Source organism: Diaporthe citri (assembly GCF_014595645.1).
Source record: "Diaporthe citri strain NFHF-8-4 chromosome Unknown scaffold_5, whole genome shotgun sequence".
Taxonomy (NCBI): domain Eukaryota; kingdom Fungi; phylum Ascomycota; class Sordariomycetes; order Diaporthales; family Diaporthaceae; genus Diaporthe; species Diaporthe citri.
This window is the reverse complement of record NW_025064850.1, coordinates 4,115,899-4,134,116: the sequence shown is the minus strand read 5'-3', so window position 1 is coordinate 4,134,116 and position 18,218 is coordinate 4,115,899. Positions and strand designations below refer to the sequence as shown.

The 18,218-nt window shown below is 53.9% G+C and overlaps 5 protein-coding genes across 5 annotated transcripts; 3 read left to right on the top strand and 2 right to left on the bottom strand.

Annotated features, from left to right (window-relative positions):
• Nucleotides 1-677: 677 nt before the first annotated feature.
• Nucleotides 678-3,314, bottom strand: INS49_011734 (uncharacterized protein; the record flags this gene model as incomplete). The annotated part of the gene is made up of 4 exons (XM_043172444.1): nt 678-1,078; nt 1,165-1,238; nt 1,325-3,246; nt 3,306-3,314. 4 exons carry the CDS (start codon nt 3,312-3,314, stop codon nt 678-680), a joined length of 2,406 nt encoding a protein of 801 aa, XP_043024189.1.
• Nucleotides 3,315-3,356: 42 nt separating this feature from the next.
• On the top strand, nt 3,357-5,416 carry INS49_011733 (uncharacterized protein; the record flags this gene model as incomplete). Its single annotated transcript, XM_043172443.1, has 2 exons — nt 3,357-3,437; nt 3,998-5,416. 2 exons carry the CDS (start codon nt 3,357-3,359, stop codon nt 5,414-5,416), a joined length of 1,500 nt encoding a protein of 499 aa, XP_043024188.1.
• A 1,966-nt stretch (nt 5,417-7,382) lies between these two features.
• Nucleotides 7,383-9,749, top strand: INS49_011732 (uncharacterized protein; the record flags this gene model as incomplete). The annotated part of the gene is made up of 4 exons (XM_043172442.1): nt 7,383-8,418; nt 8,827-8,951; nt 9,023-9,571; nt 9,630-9,749. 4 exons carry the CDS (start codon nt 7,383-7,385, stop codon nt 9,747-9,749), a joined length of 1,830 nt encoding a protein of 609 aa, XP_043024187.1.
• Nucleotides 9,750-13,623: 3,874 nt separating this feature from the next.
• On the bottom strand, nt 13,624-15,513 carry INS49_011731 (uncharacterized protein; the record flags this gene model as incomplete). The annotated part of the gene is made up of 2 exons (XM_043172441.1): nt 13,624-15,378; nt 15,439-15,513. 2 exons carry the CDS (start codon nt 15,511-15,513, stop codon nt 13,624-13,626), a joined length of 1,830 nt encoding a protein of 609 aa, XP_043024186.1.
• Nucleotides 15,514-16,345: 832 nt separating this feature from the next.
• INS49_011730 (uncharacterized protein) lies at nt 16,346-18,155 on the top strand (the record flags this gene model as incomplete). The annotated part of the gene is made up of 2 exons (XM_043172440.1): nt 16,346-16,774; nt 16,851-18,155. The coding sequence occupies 2 exons, from the start codon at nt 16,346-16,348 to the stop codon at nt 18,153-18,155; spliced, it is 1,734 nt and encodes a 577-aa protein (XP_043024185.1).
• Between the last annotated feature and the right edge of the window lie 63 nt (nt 18,156-18,218).

The following is an 18,218-nucleotide window of genomic DNA, read 5'->3' as shown; positions in this document are numbered from 1 at the left end:
AGGGCTATCACCAGGCCCAGCAAGTAAGCATCTGTTAAACCTCTTGGTGTCATGTAACTCGAGCTGCATTCTAGAAGTTTCATTGAGTTCTCGTTTCCTGATAAATGTAGCGCACCGGCTCTCTGTTCCAGGCGTCGACGTTGAGTAACGATGACCACGCCTGCCAATAGCCAGTGATGAGTGTCCCCATGCGCCAGATGAGGCAACCATTGCGAATTATGCTGCATTAAAGACCAGCCGACCCGTCTGGTGGCGTTCCCTCCTGTAACGCTGAGCTGGTTGGCCGTGACCATTATGGGCGAGTGTGTGAGGATTGCTCGCGAAATAGTAAGGGTTATATGGGCGCGGGTGAGTAAATGGGCTCGGTACGTGACGAGTGATGAGGTATGATGATGAGAACAAAGCCCCGGGGGGGGGAGTCTTTCCTAAAAACAAGACACTATTTGGCTACCATCCCCTTGGAGGCTCAACTAACCCTGATTGACTGGAGTAGTGTACCACTGCTGAGAGGGGAGAATATCAATACAGAAGCGCCCCCGAAGCAGCACACCGGGGCCATTTGGTCCTTGCCCAGTAGATGATGCCGCGATATCCAGCAAGCAGTAAGCCACCGTGAAGTCCTTTATACACGAAGTCTATCTTGTATTTACAAGTAAATGATTCGGGAATCCGACCCATTACTTTCTAATCATTGCGTCCTCGGACTTGGTAACCTGGGGTACAACCTCGAAACCCATCCGACTTCTCTTCTTTTTCCGCCTGGCGTCCCCGTACTGTTCGTCGAACTTGCGAAGAGCCTTGAGACTCTGCATGTCCTCTGAGATGGAGGCGCTAATGTCCTTGGACGCCTTTTCGAAGTGCGCCTTGGTCAGGATACGCTTTACTGGGAACTCGTACGCTACGTCTACCTCCTTCGCCGCGAGCTCCTCCTTGGCTGCCTCCATAGCTGCCGCTACGGCGAGGTTCTTCAGGTCCGAGCCGCTGTAGAGTTCTGTGTCGGACGCGAGCTGTTCGAGTGAGACAGCAGGGTCCAGCATTTCATCCCTGAGCAGCGATTGAAGGATCGCCAGCCTCGAGGCTCTCAACGGAAGATCCAGTAGTATCCTCCTTGGAAGTCGTCTCAGTACAGCCTCGTCAAGGGTCTTGTGGGGCGTTGGTGCTGACTAGAACGAATATCTGCTGTGTTTAGTGCATTGGTCAGGCCATCCCACTCTCGCAGGAACTGATTGATTGTTTCTCTGTGAGAAGGTTGTCAGTCGATTGCTCCTCGCCATGCCCTCTCACGAGGCTTCTACAATTCGGAGAAGGACATCTGGAAGCCTACCTGTATCCGCCCCTGTTGGGCTGGCGCCCCCTCGAGCCGAGGAGTGAGTCCGCCTCATCAAGGAAGACGACCACGGGCGACAGTTTTCGAGCAAGAGAGAAAACGGCTCGCACGTTCTTCTCGCTGTTTCCAACCCACATGTCGTTAATAGAAGCTGCGCTAATTTCGAGCATGTTTGCCCCGGAGCCTTTTGCGACTGCTTTGGCCATCAGGGTCTTGCCGGTGCCGGGCGGGCCATACAACAGACATCCATGGATGCGCTCACGTGCGAGTACTCCATATGAGAATGCCTTGGGGTGCTGGATGGAGAGGGTCGTAAGGGCCATCAGAGATTCGCGGATCTCTGGAGGCACAATCACCTCGTCAAACGTCGTATGTATCTCGTCCACGTTGACAATGCCTGAGAGGAGCTTCTTCTCCTCATCGTCAAGATCCCCGGGGGGGCCTTTCCGTCGGCCGGATGAAGATGTGGCCTCAGAAGTGATGCTGTTGCCCAAGGATATGAGATCCTGAATTGGGGAGCTTGGGGCCAGTGTAGGAACGGCGGAGCACTTTGCGAGGTCTCCGAACATATTGGAGCGCGCCCGATCTACCAGTTTCATCTGTTTGAGAGCCTCTGCAAGCGTCGAGGCATCAAGAATGCCAGTCAATCTTTCCAAACCAATGGCTTGAGTACAAATTCGATATATCCAGTGGTTTGAGTAGATGCCGCTAGAAAGATGGATGACAAGCTCGCGTACAGCCTCGTTAGAGTCAGACTCCGAGCCATTGAGCAGCAGTATATGTGCCTGCTCACCTCTGAGGCATTCCAGCATCCAATTGATGTTACTCAGATTGTCGAGGACATTGTCCTGCTGTTCCCATGTCTTGAGCTCTGGAAGCTCGTCAGTGCTGGAAGAGAAGACGATAGGGTAACAGTCACCGCTGCTCAACTCTTTGACTTTGCTGTGCCACTGCTTGGAGGCATTCATGTCATTGGAAACAGAGCCGACGATGACGACGCTGGATCCGTCCTGCCAGAGACGGTCGACAACGGTCCTCAATTTCTCGAGGATTGATGCACCCTCCGTAGTCATCATGAGCTCGACATAGTTATGCACATGTACGATGAGCCGCTCCGGCTTGTCCAACTGCCCGCCCAGCCTCCTCTTGGCAGCAGCCGAGCCAACAATCTCTTTGAGGGCGTGTGTTGATTTCAGATCATCCCAGGTGGCGCGGTCGTCTCTGGCTGGCGATAGCAGCTTCACAACGCTCATCCCCTTGGCTAGGATATCGTCGTCACCCTCCGACGTCGAGGGCGTGGTGAAGGATCTGCCATTCGCTTCAGCTGCGGCATAGCCCAGCATCGAAATTTGGCTGCGTCCAAAGTACAGAGTTGACCCAAGGTATGCCCCAACAATACTAGCCAATCTTGCGGCGTCCAGATGTATGACATCGGCGGACAACTCCGTAGCAACATGCCCGACAATGTCATTCGCGACCCGGCTGCCCTTGTAATTGTGCACGTACAGTAGCGAGATAGGGCGCTTTTTGGGTTCCTTGGTAGCCCTTGTTGGGGCAGGTTTTGCGCCCAGCTCGGCAGAGATGGTCGATACGAGCTCACGGCCGATGGCCCGCTCAGCAGACGGTGCGCTCGCTTCTTGGGAGGCGGACGCCCAAATACCGCCGAGCTCCTGCCCAGGGCTGGACACAGGGCGTTCGGATCGGAAGTAGCGCCAAAGGCTGTCCCACAGTCGATCTCCCGTTGCGTCCTTCGAATCCGAGATGTGTACATGATCGTCCAGGAACCAGCGGGGAAGATTGAGTGGAGGGAGCCCGTTGCTCGTCGCGGAGTTGGTCGCACGTCCTCTGCCGGAGGGGAGTGGGGAGAACAGCTGCTGTCGCTTGGTCTCGCTCGTGTCGGATACGCCGGGTGGTTGTGCCTGTTCGCTATTGTCTTCTCCTTCCTCGCCTTCTTTCCCTCCCGGCTTGTCGGGCGAACCTGGGCCATTGGGTTTGCTGGACACAGGACGAGCCTGGGTAGGGCGTAGCCATGCACCAAACGGTGGTCGCAGCCCTGGCGAACAGAGGCCCTCACACCGCAGTGACTGCGCCTTCGCCTTCGCCTTCGCCAGTGCCTGTGCCCGTAGATATCGCACATACATTCGAGGAGAGACGGGAAGGATACTGACGTTTCTCCGCTGTGTGTGGAAAATGAAGTGATGCCCCCCCTGTCGTTTAGATCAGCTCTCCCCTCTTACATTAAAATTTAGCTGGTAATGCAAAAAAACACACCTTAATCCTCAATGACTCCTTTATTAATATTATTTATATAATTAAGGAAAATTATAATTTCTTTTAAGTGTTAAAACGCATCCCCATTGCAGTAAGTACTTGTTGGGTGTGGTTATGGTGTAAAGGTACCTGCAGGTTGGAGAGCTATATTAAATCCACTTTGCTGCCGAACTAACAAAATTATAGCGCACATTGCTAGGTGCTCTCGTGCTGCCAGTCCTTTGGTGAGAATGAAGGAAAGAGCGGGCCGGGAAGGAATAACTCCGCTCCGCCGCTGCCTGCAGCCAAAGCCCCACTCTTTTCAGCATTCAGCCCCCAACTTGGCAACTCAGACGCATCATCACGGCACTCATCTGCGTTCGAACCCTGGCGTTGATCATGGAGCCGTCTTCGGATTAGTCGTCCGTTGACGGCAAACTGATTGTCGACATCCAGAACCATCCAATCTCTTTCACTACCGACCCGACGCCAGCTCAACTTCCTTACATCAAGGCCTACATTAACGCAAACCCAGTCATCTTCAAAGCCCGCGTCCATGACTCCAAGATCCTGGAACATCCACCAAAGCTTGTCCAGCATTTTACGTTTCTCGTCAATATTCTTATCAACAGGGGAGACAAGATTTCCAATGAGCTAAACACCCATATTCTTACCAGCTCTCCTTCACTTCACTGGGCCGCGGAGATCTATCATTACGTCTTACCAGTAGTCGTCACCTGGCTTGAGTCCGGAGAAACTCCACAGAACCTGCACGCCATTGAAGTCCAAGAACTTTCTGCCTCATTCAGCGTCTACCTTTGCCTAGCTGGTGATGACTTTTACGGCGGATCAGGGACCCGCCTGGGTTCTTCTCCTTCAAGTTCGGGAGGTCTTGCACGCCAAAACGACCGGAACACTTCTCGCAACTCGACTAACACTCTGTTGGCGATCATCAAGGAGGCGAAGAAGCAAGATAAGCCTGTTCAGTGGGCTCAAGCCTCCAAGTTGGAGATCTTGGTTCCCAAGATCGTGGATGGTGTTCACAAGATGGTACCAATAACAGAGTTGGACGACGTCCAAGAACTCCTTCACTTCCGCGTCCTGACGATCCTGGCTGAGGTACTCCTTACAATGTGCACCTCCGGACACAAGGCAGACTACTGGAATTTTCCGATATGGTCCACGAATCCGTCTTGGAAAGGAGCCTGCAGCAGACCGGCATGGGCTGAGACCATCACTGGAGTTTCAACTCCTGAACTACGAAATGCCAAAAGACTTGTCGAGAATCTAAGTCCGGAACAACATGAGAAGAACAAGGCTAGAGCCCGTGTCGAGAATCTCAGTACGGAGCAACACGAAAGGAAGAAGGCCTCACAACGTGTCGAAAATCTGAGCACTGAGGTCTACGACAGGAAGAAAGCTAGAGATCGTGTCGAGAATATGAGTACGGAGCAACACGACAGGAAGAAAGCTGGAAATCGTGTCGAGAATCTGAGTACGGAGCAACATGACAAGGTGAAGGATAGGCGTCGTATCAACAATCTGAGTACGGAGCAACACGAAAAGAAGAATGCCTCACAACGTGTTGAGAATATGAGAACGGAGCAACATGACAAGGTGAAGGATAGGCATCGCATTGACAATCTGAGTATGGAGCAACATGAAAAGAAGAATGCCTCACAACGTGTTGAGAATATGAGTACAGAGCAACACGAGAGGCTGAAAGCTAGGCGTCGTGAGAGGTATGCGCGGAAGAAAGCAGCACGCCTCGCTGCTCAAACAAAGCCGTTGGGAGAATTGTCGGCTTCGGAGATCAACACCAAGAAGTCTACTACCTAGGGGGTTGGAGATTTGGCTCAGATTTGCTTTAGCTTTCTATTCTCACAGAAGTGGCAGCGGACCAATACATCATCAAATTACCGATCAATCTAATCATGCATTGCCATATTTTATTTTTTTGAAAAAAAAAAAAATTGTGCGCCTGGTACACCGCTCGATTGAGCGTTGAAGATCACTGTACAGTTCTATTCCCAAATCTCCCAGCACCTGTGCACAAGGCTGGCGAAAATAGTCGCTAGTGTTTGGTCGGCATGGACAGCTAGTTTGAAATGTTCCTCACGTCGCCGCCTGGACTGGGTGTTTTTCAAAAACAAACGAAAAAGACCAACTTGAGCATAAATAGTATTCCACAGGTAGTGGTACGTGCCGAAGAGGAGCTTGCTCTATCGGCATTCAAGCAAGGCTGGAGAACTGTAGCCTTTAGCTTTTCTGGCCCCGTTCTTGGCGCAGACAAGGCCATTCCCAGCAGTCAGAATCGCATCGCCTTCCTGCCTTCCCAACGACCTTCCGGTCACCTGTTGCAGGAATTTGGGTGCACGCTGTGACAAAGAGGTCTGCGTTGCAGTCAGTGGGATCAACCCGGGTTACTGTTGTGCTTCTGCCTGGGCCGGGATCCTTGAAGTCAGCGCCCGTAGCAAAAGGATAGAAGACATCGCAACCACCCGCTCTATTTCTATTCGACACGGATCGTATCAATTGCTTGGCCTCCAGATGCGATTGATCCAACATGACTATACTTATACTTTGAATCCCGCACGGCTAGATGCCGAGTGTTGCGCGAGTTGGACGGCTTTAGCAAGGCTCCAGCCCTGGCCTTTTCTTGTGAAATCCCGCGCAATTTGGCGGGCGATTGCGCCAGGCAGAAGCGTGTTTCAATGTAAGAACAAAGGCTGAACAGGACAGGCATAAGCATCCGGTCAACTGTTTTCTTACTGCCGCCTGCTTGCTTGGACAACTCACACTCCTCTGCTGCCTCGGGCTTCTCCAGCCCAGGTTTCCCTTTGGGCCAGGCTGTTTGGGGGGCCAGCAAGTTAGCGAAGGACATAGGTTCCTCATTCCCTCTTGGCGGGAGCACAGGTAGTCTACTATCTGGAGACCCACCCTGTTTCGTGGGCTGCAATTGGCCGGAGCACTGGCCACCAAGCATGACAAGGGTCAGCCCATTTCCAGCAGTAGCAGTAGCAATCGCGATGGGTTCTTCCAGGCTGTTTCCCTACCGCGCCGCAGTGAGCGAGTTGAGTGAGAGAGCGAGTGCGTGAGAGTGAAAGATCAGACACGCGTCGCGCCTCGATGAATTGATCGCCAGCCTCAACGCTTCAGACAGGTCGCCTCGCCACTGGTCCCGTCTCCGCTGCTGCCCTGGGCCTTGTTGTTCTGGTCACTCCCGCGCCACACTGATACCCAGACCCAGGCCCAGGCACAAACACGAACACGGGTCGCCCTGCACTGAGGATGGGATCCCCAGAGGCAGTCTGTCAATAGACCTCAATCTCAGGTTGGCCCGGCCTCTTCTCTACCACCACCCTCCCAAGCCGCAAATCACCAGCCAGCCATCTTGCCTCATCATCTGTTCCCTCTACAGCCCTGCCAGCTGTCATCCACCCGCCACTCGCAGCCGGCTGTGTCGCCCGTCGCCCGTCGCCCGTCGCCCGTCGCTCCCGGCCCCTGCAAAAACATCGTCAGCGTCAAATTTGGTATCCAGCCGGTCTTCACCCGGACCTGTCCATTTCGGCCCTTGCTCGTCCATCAAAGTATTGGGGCTGCATAGCGTGCCGTCTGCGGACATCCTTCTTTTACTTCTCCGGGACAGCAAGCGCGACGCGTCGCAATTTGCCTCGCAGACTCCCAGTCTGACACCAACGAGGCTCCCACTCACGAAATAGACGCGAGACCACTCATCTGGTCTCAAGATCCTAGATCGGCCCTCACAGCCTCGGCCCTGCGGCTCGCATGCCTCAGCGCGACCATGACGAAGTCTGTCGCACGCACCCGAAGTCTTCCCTTTCTTCACAGGAACTGGATTATCGCCATCAACTATCTACAGTCCGCAACTGTAGGATTCAAGTCCGACGACAGTCACTCCAAGTTAACAAACGGCCATGACGATCATTACGCGCGCCCCGCAAAGCGACGTCGTTTTGCTGAGAGTTCTCCGGACTCCGGCATAGGCCAGGATATTGACAGCCTCCTGCTGCCCAGTGAGCCAGGCGAGATTCAACGCGCAGTTCGGATCGAGGTCCTCAAGATTGCCCACAAGGACTTGGCTCACCCAAGGCTGAACCCAGCTCTGAATGGAACCATTCCTCCTGCTACCAAGGATGCCACAAGCATCAGAGCCCGTTGCAAAATCACAATCACCACCGCGAGGCACACGCCTGGTGAGGTTCGCAGCCTCTATTGTGACAGCCAAATATGCACCATCAAAACTTTTCAGAATCTGGCTGGTTTGTCCCAGATGGCCAGAGTCTACCTGCCTCAGCCATTTCACATTCCCGAAGAGAAGATCTACGTGGAGCGCGACGACGACGCAGTCTTCGACCTTGCGGACCAGTACTCAATGTTTTTGGAACTTGAATCAGCCGGTGACCGCAATTGGCCACCTTTGAACCTGGTGAACACAAACTCCGACGAAGACGTGTTTCTTGCCCACTCCACAACATCACGTCACTGGACGCTTGCGGCCGAGATCCCAAAGATCATTGATGGAGGTCGGAGGTCGGGATTCTTGAGGCTACATAAGGGAGCTGGTCAAGGTGCCAGAACCGATTTTGTTCTGGACATTGATGTGAGAGCGACGACAGCACTCCCAGAGCGGCCTTTGTGGAACAATCGGGAGAGGATTTCCCCCTACTCTGCAGCCCTTGCAGATCAGCAAGATGAGCCCCCGCCAGTCACAAATGGTCATGTCAACGGAGCCCAAGTCGACGGGAACCTGTTGAACGGGAACCTGACGAATGGGCACCCCAGCCTTGTCGAGGATGACATGGAGGAGGAAGCGGAAGGTGAATTGACACCTAGCCGCTCGCTCAGGATAAGGGGGAATAAAAATTATAACCTCAAAGACCTCAGCAACCGAGCACAGGGGAGAAAAGGCCGCAATCGGCTGGCAAAGGCGGAAGCGAGGAGGGCTGACGCAGATCGCATTCTCTACCATCTTCCCAGAGAATCCGGGCCGGTCAAGGAAGTTCTCGTACTAGGTTTCGCTTGCTGCTTCTGTCACGCCTCGCACCAGTCATTGGCTCAGCTTCGCGCACATCTTCCCAGCCATCCGCAATATAAATTTGAGGTCAGTCTTTCGTCTGTGAAGACGGGAGGCCCAGTGGACGTGTCTTGTGTACCCGTCAACGGGGGCCCTTTACTGCGGCCCACGATATACCAGCTGGGCAAGCCGACCAAAGCTTTCGATTTAGACAAGTACGTGGAGGGTGACGACTCTTGGGTCAAATCCCGCTTAGGGCCGCATAACGACGATGGGCCAGTCGTGCCGGCCCACAAAGCGTCACAGACAAGGACGGGCCAGGTGAGGCCATCACAGGTAAGCGTGGAAGAGGAAGAAGGGCCCCACGAAGCCACCTGCACGAGGACTCAATACTGACACAGTTGCAGAGATCTGGAGGCCGTCGAAAGGAGAAGAAGGTTCTTGTTCCAGAAACCAAGCAGCCGCTGTTTGACTCTCTGAGCAAGGCCAAATTGATACCTGGTACAGAGGTTCGACAGTCTGTAGCCGATGATACGTGGCTCATTCAGAAGCATCGAGATATTGTCCAGGATTTCATTGACGTCGATGCTGCCGAGAAAGACTACATCAAGCAGTGGGACGCGTTCATCCACAAGAGACACATAAGCTCGGATGCCTTCATTTCACGCGCGGTGCTTGAATTCGTGAATGAGAAGATGCAGTGGCTTCTCAGCTCGCAATCTCGTATACAGGAATTCGGCAAACATCTCACGGTCCTCATCGCAAGGGGTCTAGATGATGACACCGTCAGGCAGGTACAATCTCGCATACAAGAAGCCCGGAGTCAGAAGCCGCCAGAGACAGAACAAGTGTCTTCGCAGCAGCCTCCTAAGGAGGGCCAACACCGTAGCTCCAAGGGATGCGCGGTCTGTGGGCGGAATGTTCGCGGCCCGCAGTTGCTTATCTGCTCGAACGAGGTAAGTTACGAATCCTTTAGAAGGCAATGTCAGCGTTGGCTAATTGCAAAATCCACAGGACTGCAAGAAACCTCTGTATCACGAGGACTGCGTCAAGGACAAGGCGCAGATTCCAGTTGAGCACCAAGATTGGCGATGTAATGAATGCGCATCTTCGCAGGCTGGCTATGGGAGTTGAGTGGTCTAGGCATGATGCTTCAGGAAGCGTGATCACCACATCCGCTGCAGCGAGTTTCGGCACGATGGAGCAATTCGCCAGGCTTGGATTGCGTGGACGCTCAAGCTGGCGAAGACGCTTGGTCCGCACTCCCCCAGCCTGATCAGAAGCAGCTCAATTCGAGAAATGAGAGCCCGGGAAGGCCATAGCTTTGACAGATGGAGTCAAATGAGCCTTTCCATTGCCGATATGTCCTGGAGGACACAGGTTCTGCAGCTTTGGTGGGCAGCAGACAGCATACTTTCCCGTTGAAGATTGCAACATTGAGCACAGTGGCAACAGACATTTCGCATAGGTGATCTACAAGATCACACCATCCACACACACGAACCCTGCGAGCGAGATGTGGGAAAGTCGAGAGAAGCGGCTCCCACCCCGGTGGTGTCTGGTCTCCATGGCGTCTGAGACAGCCTGATCTGTAAAAGCATCTTCACCTTACAGTTGCGATAGCATCAAACCTACTAGTCAATGATAATACACCTCATATCGGCAGCATGTGCGGAGCATCTCTTCTAAAGTTGTCTGGGTTTGTCCAGGTCAGGTCGAATATAAGTTGCGCACCATATTCGTTGCTCGAGATTACTCAATGCAAGACATGATCTTGAATCGGGACGTTGCGAGTCTCTCCTGTGTCGTTTGGGTGCAGCATCTGTGGTGGAACACGGTGCACTGGTGGACGCAAGGGGCATAGCATGTCCTGTCTACTTGGCCATGTCGATATATTCGCGCTTGATACCGAGGCTTGGTGGTTCCTTTAATCGGTGGTTGAGCGGTGTAGTCACCGTTTGGGCGGGGATATAAAGCGCGGGTAATTGAGAGAGGAAGTTGGACCGCTCACAAGATGAAGCGATTTAGAATGCCTAAGCGGTTTAAAGCTGGTGTTCAGGTTTAGCGCGGTTCAACACACACTCAAGAGGAAGTCGCTCCTTCCGTACAGAGTATCACTAAGTCGACCGGCCGGGCTGGGAAAGGGAAGGGAAAAGAGCTCCTAAAAGGAACTTCAGAAGGGATCTCCAGAACATGGTTCCAGCTCAGAATCTGATTCTTTCCAGTTCATGTCGAAGGCCCTCTGGATTGGTCTTCTGCTTCCCCCTGTTCCTTCCCCCTAGACGCTTGACTGTTCAAACCGTTTAGATCGGTCTAACCCGCTCAGGAATTCGAACCGCTTAATCTGCCAACCGGTCTAGCTTCACTCCTGATCTTGAACCGCTTGCACACCGCTGGTCCGGGGGTTACCTAGAGCTCACTTCCTCATTCCCCCATACGCACGGACGGCCAGAGCAAGCCATGTATGCAGATCCGACTGTGCCTTATCGTCGTTCATGGCTGCATCGAAGCTCATCTATGGCGAATTCGGTGTCTAGTGATACTTTCATCACGCTATTTAATCGCCTAGTCAGGACGGCAACAGACCTCTAGGAAAGTCCCTACGGGACTCGTGGTTATAGCATGTTAAGGTAGCGAGAAATTACGCGTACAATATCCTTTCATAAGAAATCACACACCACCTCAACCAATCTCAATTGTTGTCTCTAGTTGTTTTTGATTCCCGATAGTCATCCTGGTTGGCAATCCGGCTTGAACAGTGCGCGAGAGTTGTGTGCACACGGAACTCTATATCGACGTTATTGGAACGAAGTTGTTTTAGAAATCCCGCTTTCTGGGAGTGATCTTGGAAGTTAGGTGCAACAATTTATAGCCCAGGAAATACGGACTCGGGGATCTGTTTCCACAATGCGTGAAGCCGTTTCACTTCTTCAAGCAAGCTCCCTGTTCGTGCAAGAGGAGAATAGAGAGTGGCTTTATCCTATCACTTCTTTCGAATAATACCGGCCCGAAACCATTGCATCTATGAGTAGATACACTGCAGTGCCCTTGGCTTCTATTAACCCGAGACTTCCAAAACAATGACAGAACTGGATATAACATGCTTTTGTACTGAAAGGGATGTGAGTAAAGTAAGACGGAACTAAATATGATTGGACTGAGACTTGTGTTTCCCTCAAAGTTTCATTCCCGCTACAACGTGGAGATAACCAGAAGAAGCACAAACGAACCACTCAACAGAGTCCGAAATTGTGGAAGGCACCATAAGTCTGGCAGAATGCGCGATTCGAAGAGGACATATGGCCAGGTTCTGAGTGCAGAAGGGCCAGAGAGCATGTCATCTAAAGATGTACAATCCCCCTCCCCTCCCACTTAACTGTGACCCCCATTTACTACCACAAAATTGAAATTGTTCTGTGAAAACGGCTGGCCTTGTCCTCTTGACCCGAGTTTCCTATGGTGCATCAACAATTAATAAGTCAACATCGTCACTATGGAAGTTGTTATCCAAGAATGCTCAACTCCAGAGATGCACTGCTACAGTGACCATGCTACGAGTACAGGCACTTTGAAACAACGTGTGTGGATGGGGTGAAAGGGAAGGCGAGAAAAACAGAAAACCCACAGAGAAAGTACGAGGAAGAAAGACAGTGTGTCAAGTAGAATTATTGAGTTCTTTTCTCCGATTCGCGCTCCACTCCGTTGTAAGGGATCCTGGATTCAGAGCCTGCGTCATATTTAATAGCCGGCCTGAACGGGTGCGATTCCCAAGGTCATCTATGAGGGGACACTGGATGTTCCCGGGCGTGCGCTCGTTCGCTCCTATGTTAACACAAGGGAGCTACAAATCATGAGTGTTTCAATCGGGCAAGGAGTGTTGCAAGGCGAATATTCTCAGAGCTTTTCAATCACGTCTACTTGGCCAGCATACCCTTGTCTGAGGCAGCACAATTCGGCAAAGTCAAATTCGAGCTCGAAAATGAGATTGTCGCAGCATCTGAATCCCCAGGTTGTGGCAAAACTATGCAAGTGTGACCGTGTTATTAATTTGTCGCGTGATATATCTCCGATATCGATGTGTTCCAAATTCCATGTGCAACCGTATGCCACAAAGCCTCCCATGTCTCTGGATACTGCCCCGGCTCCTTTCGCCGACCTGGAAATCAAGCCTGACTTCGCGTTCTCGACATATTCGTCAGAGATACTGTCGTACTAGTGTGTTGAAGCTGGTCTCCAAGGTGCTCAGAGTTCACAAGCACCGCCGTCTGTTGCGCAAGGACAGTCTTCCCTGGATCCTGAGCAGCAATGAGTCTTTTTACGACCATGGAAATAGTTGAGTAGATGACCCATTCCTGCTGGTCCAATGAACTGTCTCTTTTTATCATGCGTGCACGCCTAACCATATTGTAGTCTGCACCTGTTGGCTGTTACAAGGGCCCCGTGAACAATCTAGGTAGATCGTGCAGCGCTCGCAGAATGGTTCTTGCGTGCATAATTGTGCAGCGGACAACGTAAAGTCCACGGCCTTGTGACAGACATATCGCAGGATTGGACGTCAACCACCGGGCCGAAGAAGGACGTTGTGACTTTCCACATCCTGCGGCATTACCAGCATCTCACTACAGCATATGTATGTCGTCGACAACTTAACAACGAGTACTTGATTGTTCTCTGAAATACTTCCTCTCGTGCACTCGGATGTCAAAATCCCGGAAACTACTGCTAGCATGGCTTGCTCCGTGGCTACCCTGCCGGGTCTTGCTGCAACGAGTCCAGGTACCATGGCGATCCTCCTGTGTGCGAAGCCACCGATGTCAATTTTGGTCACCACTATTATGGCTGCCCAAGCGACCGTTTCCTCGGGTGCTGTTTGTTCCTTAACCCGCGAATTTACTTTGAACGGAAACGTGTTACACTTTCATCGCCAATACGGACGGAATGGGCTGACACAATTCTCCACGTCCCCAATGCGATTGCTTTCTGAAAGAGTTGACAGTTTACCACAAATCTAAAAGCGGTACTTCGTCTCCTTCTTCTTGTCACCACCGCCGCGCTTCTCCTCATCCCGCTTGACCCTCTTGCGACTCTCCTGCGCGATCATTTCGCTGAGGTCGTCATCATACTGCCACTGCTTGCCGATCGCATCCTCCTTGCGGCCCTCCTCAAACCTCCTGCGCAGCTCATCCTTGCTAATGCCATCATGGCTTGCCAAGGCCTCTGGGTCAAGAGCAACGTCCACATCGCCTGGCTTCTTTCGTTTGCGACTCTCATCATCCTGGCCAAGGATAGGCACGCCGGTCTTATTCTTGGACAGGTCGTACACTCTATCGCTTCCAAAGAAGCCCTCGGCCCGGGCCTGTCTTTCGGGAACGACTTGGTATGCTGATCGTGGCCCGGCACTCTCTTCCGTCTCATAACCACGGCGCTGCTTCCTCAGGTCGAATTCGCCCGCCATGCTGCTCTCAACGCCACCAGGCCCACCGTAATCCGTTGGTACGGAACTGTTCAGACCGCCAGGAGTCTCTAATCCCCCGGGCGTTTGAAGGCCACCCGGAACATCAGCATCCTCATCCTCATCCTCGTCGGACTCCTCCTCGTCGGACTCCTCCTCTTCTTCAGACTCCTCCGGTGGCTTGAGCTCACCCCAGAGTGTGCGGTCGATAGGCTCTGCTTGTGGCTGCGCGGCTTGCATTTGTGCTTGAGCCCCGGGGTTGCCGGCCGTGACGCCGAAGATATCACCACCGTAGATCGGCCGGTTGTACTCGTCAACAGGCGGCTTGCCCCACTGACCGGGACCGAAACCCCAAGATGCCCCAGCTGGTAGGGGAGCGTTGAGGCCTGGTATTTTGAGTAGGGGATATGATGGAGGAGGGCCCACTCGCTGTTGCTGCAAGAGCCATGGTGGTGGGAACCCTGGCTGCATCCCTAGGGCGTCCCGCAGAGAGTCGCTGACCTCACCCGGTTTGAAGTACCTGTAATCAGCCTCCCACTCCTTGCCTTCGTGGTACAGATCTCCGAAGCGCGTCAAATCTGGCTTTGTCTGGAACCGAAAGAAGGCGTCGTAGAGTTTCTGGTAATCGATATCGAGTTTTCCCATCTTGCCCTGCACCCGTTCTCGTTGTTTCTGCTTCATTGTCTGCTCGGACTGTTTCTCAAGGACCGCGTCCCGCATCTCGGTGATGCCAGTGTCGGAAATGAACTTGGGCAGCTTGAAGGGAGGCTTCTCGATCCCCCTCTTGCTCGAAAGATACTCCCGCTTCAGGGACCAGTGACCAGGAACGGGCACGACATTTCGTTGCGCCTTGATTTGGACTAGTAGCCGCGGATCAGAGGACGACGGGTCCTGCCACTCGACAACCTCAGGATTCCTAACAAGAGCTTTCAACTCGGCGATAGAGAGCTTGTGAAGCTTCTTCCTCTTCTTCTTGGACATCTTTTGTTGCCCGCTCTGCTCCTCCTCGCTGGGTATGTCGTCGTCCTGGTCGAAGAAGACATCGCCCTTATTGCCGGCATTCGCCTCTCGCTGAACCTCGGTCTCATCCAGCGCCGGTCCGAACTTTTGGAAAATATCCTTGTACTCGGCAAAAGCTGGGTCTTCGTCATCGAAGGCGACATCGACGGGTCCATCGGACGGAGCGGCGTCTCGCGCGTCATGGTCTGTCTTCACTTCCAAGTCGTCTGCCTTGGCAGGGGCGTCCTCGCTGCTGGAATTCTCCTGTCCATTCGCGGGTGCCTCGCTGCTCTCAACGGGCTCTGTGGCTGACTGTGATATATGGTCAGCGCCTGGGGAAACGGGAAACTGGGGAGTATTCTGGATGCTGACCGCGGGCTGTGCCTTCTTCTGCTCCTTCTTTTTGGCGCGGCGCATCTGATTCTTGCTCATCTTTGGGGCCGCCATCTTGAGGGACTGGGTGTCTGTCTGTGGCGACAAGCCTGACCTTTCGAGCGAGAGAGGATTGCGCTGGGAGAGTCAAGCCCGGCCAGGCGCGTGGTGGCAGTTTGAGTGCAGGATGTCGATGAGCTTCGGCTGGAAAGTTCGCGCCAAGGACGCGGGTGGATTTGCTGTTAGCCTCAAGCAAATCGGGCGTGGAGTGGCTCCAAGCCAGACCACCTACCTACCTAGGTTCCTAGGTACCCAGGTACCTGACTTACTGCTGTAGGCACTGTGGTACTGTATCGCTCTGGGCCGGGTGCTTAGCGGCAAGGGATGGACCAGAGCACCCAAGGGCCACAAGGATGTATCTTTGCAGCAAGCAGACCCGCAGCGGTACATGGAGCGAGATGCCAAGCCTGCAAGCTGCGGAACCACCCTGCGTGCACCAGCCCCTGCCGGGATTTTTTTTCTGGATACTGGTACTTAGCCCACTCTAGTGATGCTGCTGTATCTTATCTAAGTATCGAGTAGACTGGATGGGCAATTCCACTCTGTCTAACATCAGCTTCCCTCCCCGTCAATCCAACACACTCCAAGATCGCATCATCGCTGCTTGCGAAGCCGAAGCCTGCGCCTTGTGCCCCCCCTCAGTCGACAGCAAGGCACACGCGTGCACCTCGACACCGGCCCAAACCAGCGCAACGATCCATGGCATCTGCTGTCAACGCAATGATCCGGTAGAGACAACGACACCTCGTTTTGCCTCTCCAGTCACTCGTTTTACCACAATCATCCGCCCTCTCTCTCTTGCTCGCCTCGCCTTGCATCGCCTCAGCTCTTGGGCCAACCTCACCTGATGCCGCATTCGACGTCTTCCGCGTCGGAGCGGCGCGACCACTCGCAGAACCGTTCCAAGGGCCACCGAGACGCAAGCGTTGACTCCCGCGAAGCCACCACCGAGAAGTTCCCCGACTTCGACTCGTCCTCCGGCTTCTACACCTCCGGCTCCGGCCCTGCCCTCGCCCAAGCGCGCCCCGGCAGCAGGCAGAATGGCTACTCAAACGGCAGCTCGGCACTGTCCAGCGGCGAGCGATGGACCCCTAGGAAAGACAGTTCAGCGCGGGGTGTCAAGTGGGGTGCCACGGGCACACCGGCGCGCGGCCACGGCCGACAAAAGAGCATCACCGAAGCTGTTAGGAATATTCGGGCTCGAGGCGGCAGTGTCAGCCAGAACGCCCACGAGATCGCCGGCGCCCTTAAGGCCCCTGTCTCTCCGAGACTCATCGTATGCCCTTCCCATGCCGATGCCTCCCCCGGGGGGCGCCTGCAGCATGTGCCTTTGTGCTGATTTGTATCTGTAGATTCTGTGCATCATGTGGTACGCGTCATCTGCGCTCACCAATACTTCGGCCAAATCCATCCTCAACGCCTTCGCCAAACCCGCTACCTTGACCATGATCCAGTTCCTTTTCGTATCCGCTTACTGCCTGCTGTTCTCATGGCTCGCGGCTTCGTCCTCAACAGTCAGGTCAGCCGTGCCGGCATTGAAGTATGGCATCCGCCCGCCGAGCATGGATGTCATCCGCTCAACCATGCCGTTGGCCCTCTTCCAGATAGGAGGCCATCTGTTGAGCTCCAACGCGACCACGCTGATACCCGTGTCCCTTGTCCATACAATCAAGGGGCTTTCGCCTCTGTTCACCGTCCTGGCTTACCGCTTCATCTACGACATCAGGTACCCGTCCGCCACCTACCTGTCATTGATTCCCCTCACCGCCGGCGTCATGCTTGCATGCTCTGGGAAACACTCCAACTTCGGCGGACAGATCCTTGGAATCGTCTATGCGCTCCTGGCCACCCTCATCTTCGTGACCCAGAACATATTCTCCAAACGTCTCTTCAACGAGGCCGCCCGGGCCGAGGCCGAGGGGCTGACAGCAACGACACGAAAGCTCGACAAGTTGAACCTCTTGTGCTACTCCTCCGGCCTTGCCTTTGTCTTGACCGCGCCAATCTGGTTCTGGAGCGAAGGGATCGGCATCATCGGCGACTTCCTCCATGACGGCGCTGTCGATCTCGAGGAGGGACCCAACACTTTCGACCATGGCCGCCTGTTCGTTGAGTACGTCTTCAATGGCACCTTCCATTTCGGCCAGAACATACTGGCCTTCGTCCTCCTCTCGATGGTGTCACCTGTGACATACTCGGTCGCGAGTCTCCTCAAGCGAGTGTTTGTCATTGTCATTGCCATCCTATGGTTTCGGAGCCCGACAACTACGCTCCAGGCTGTGGGCATCGCGCTCACCTTCTTTGGCCTCTACCTCTACGACAGGAGCAGCGAGAAGAACAAGGCGGACCGCAGGGCCCGCAATATGACCGAAAGCAAGGTGACCCCCTTGTTACCTCTCAACACGGCAGATGGGCTGCGAGTGAGCCAGCCCGCCACCGTCTTCGAGAGCCCTGTGTCTATCACACCAAACCCTACCGCGCATCCCTACACAAACGGCTATTCCTACAGCAATGGTAACAGTGACGACAGTAAGAAGTCGGATGACCCTGGCACTGCACGGACAAGAGCCCAGAGCAACGCGCAGTGGTTGCCGCCGGGAACGAGGCAGGAAGAGACTTGGCGGCTGGGTGATCAGGATACTCGTCGCCCGGCGTGATTTGACGAGGATTGTTGTCTGCGTGTTCGGAGGCTTTCAAAGACTGCAGGTCAGGTAACTCTC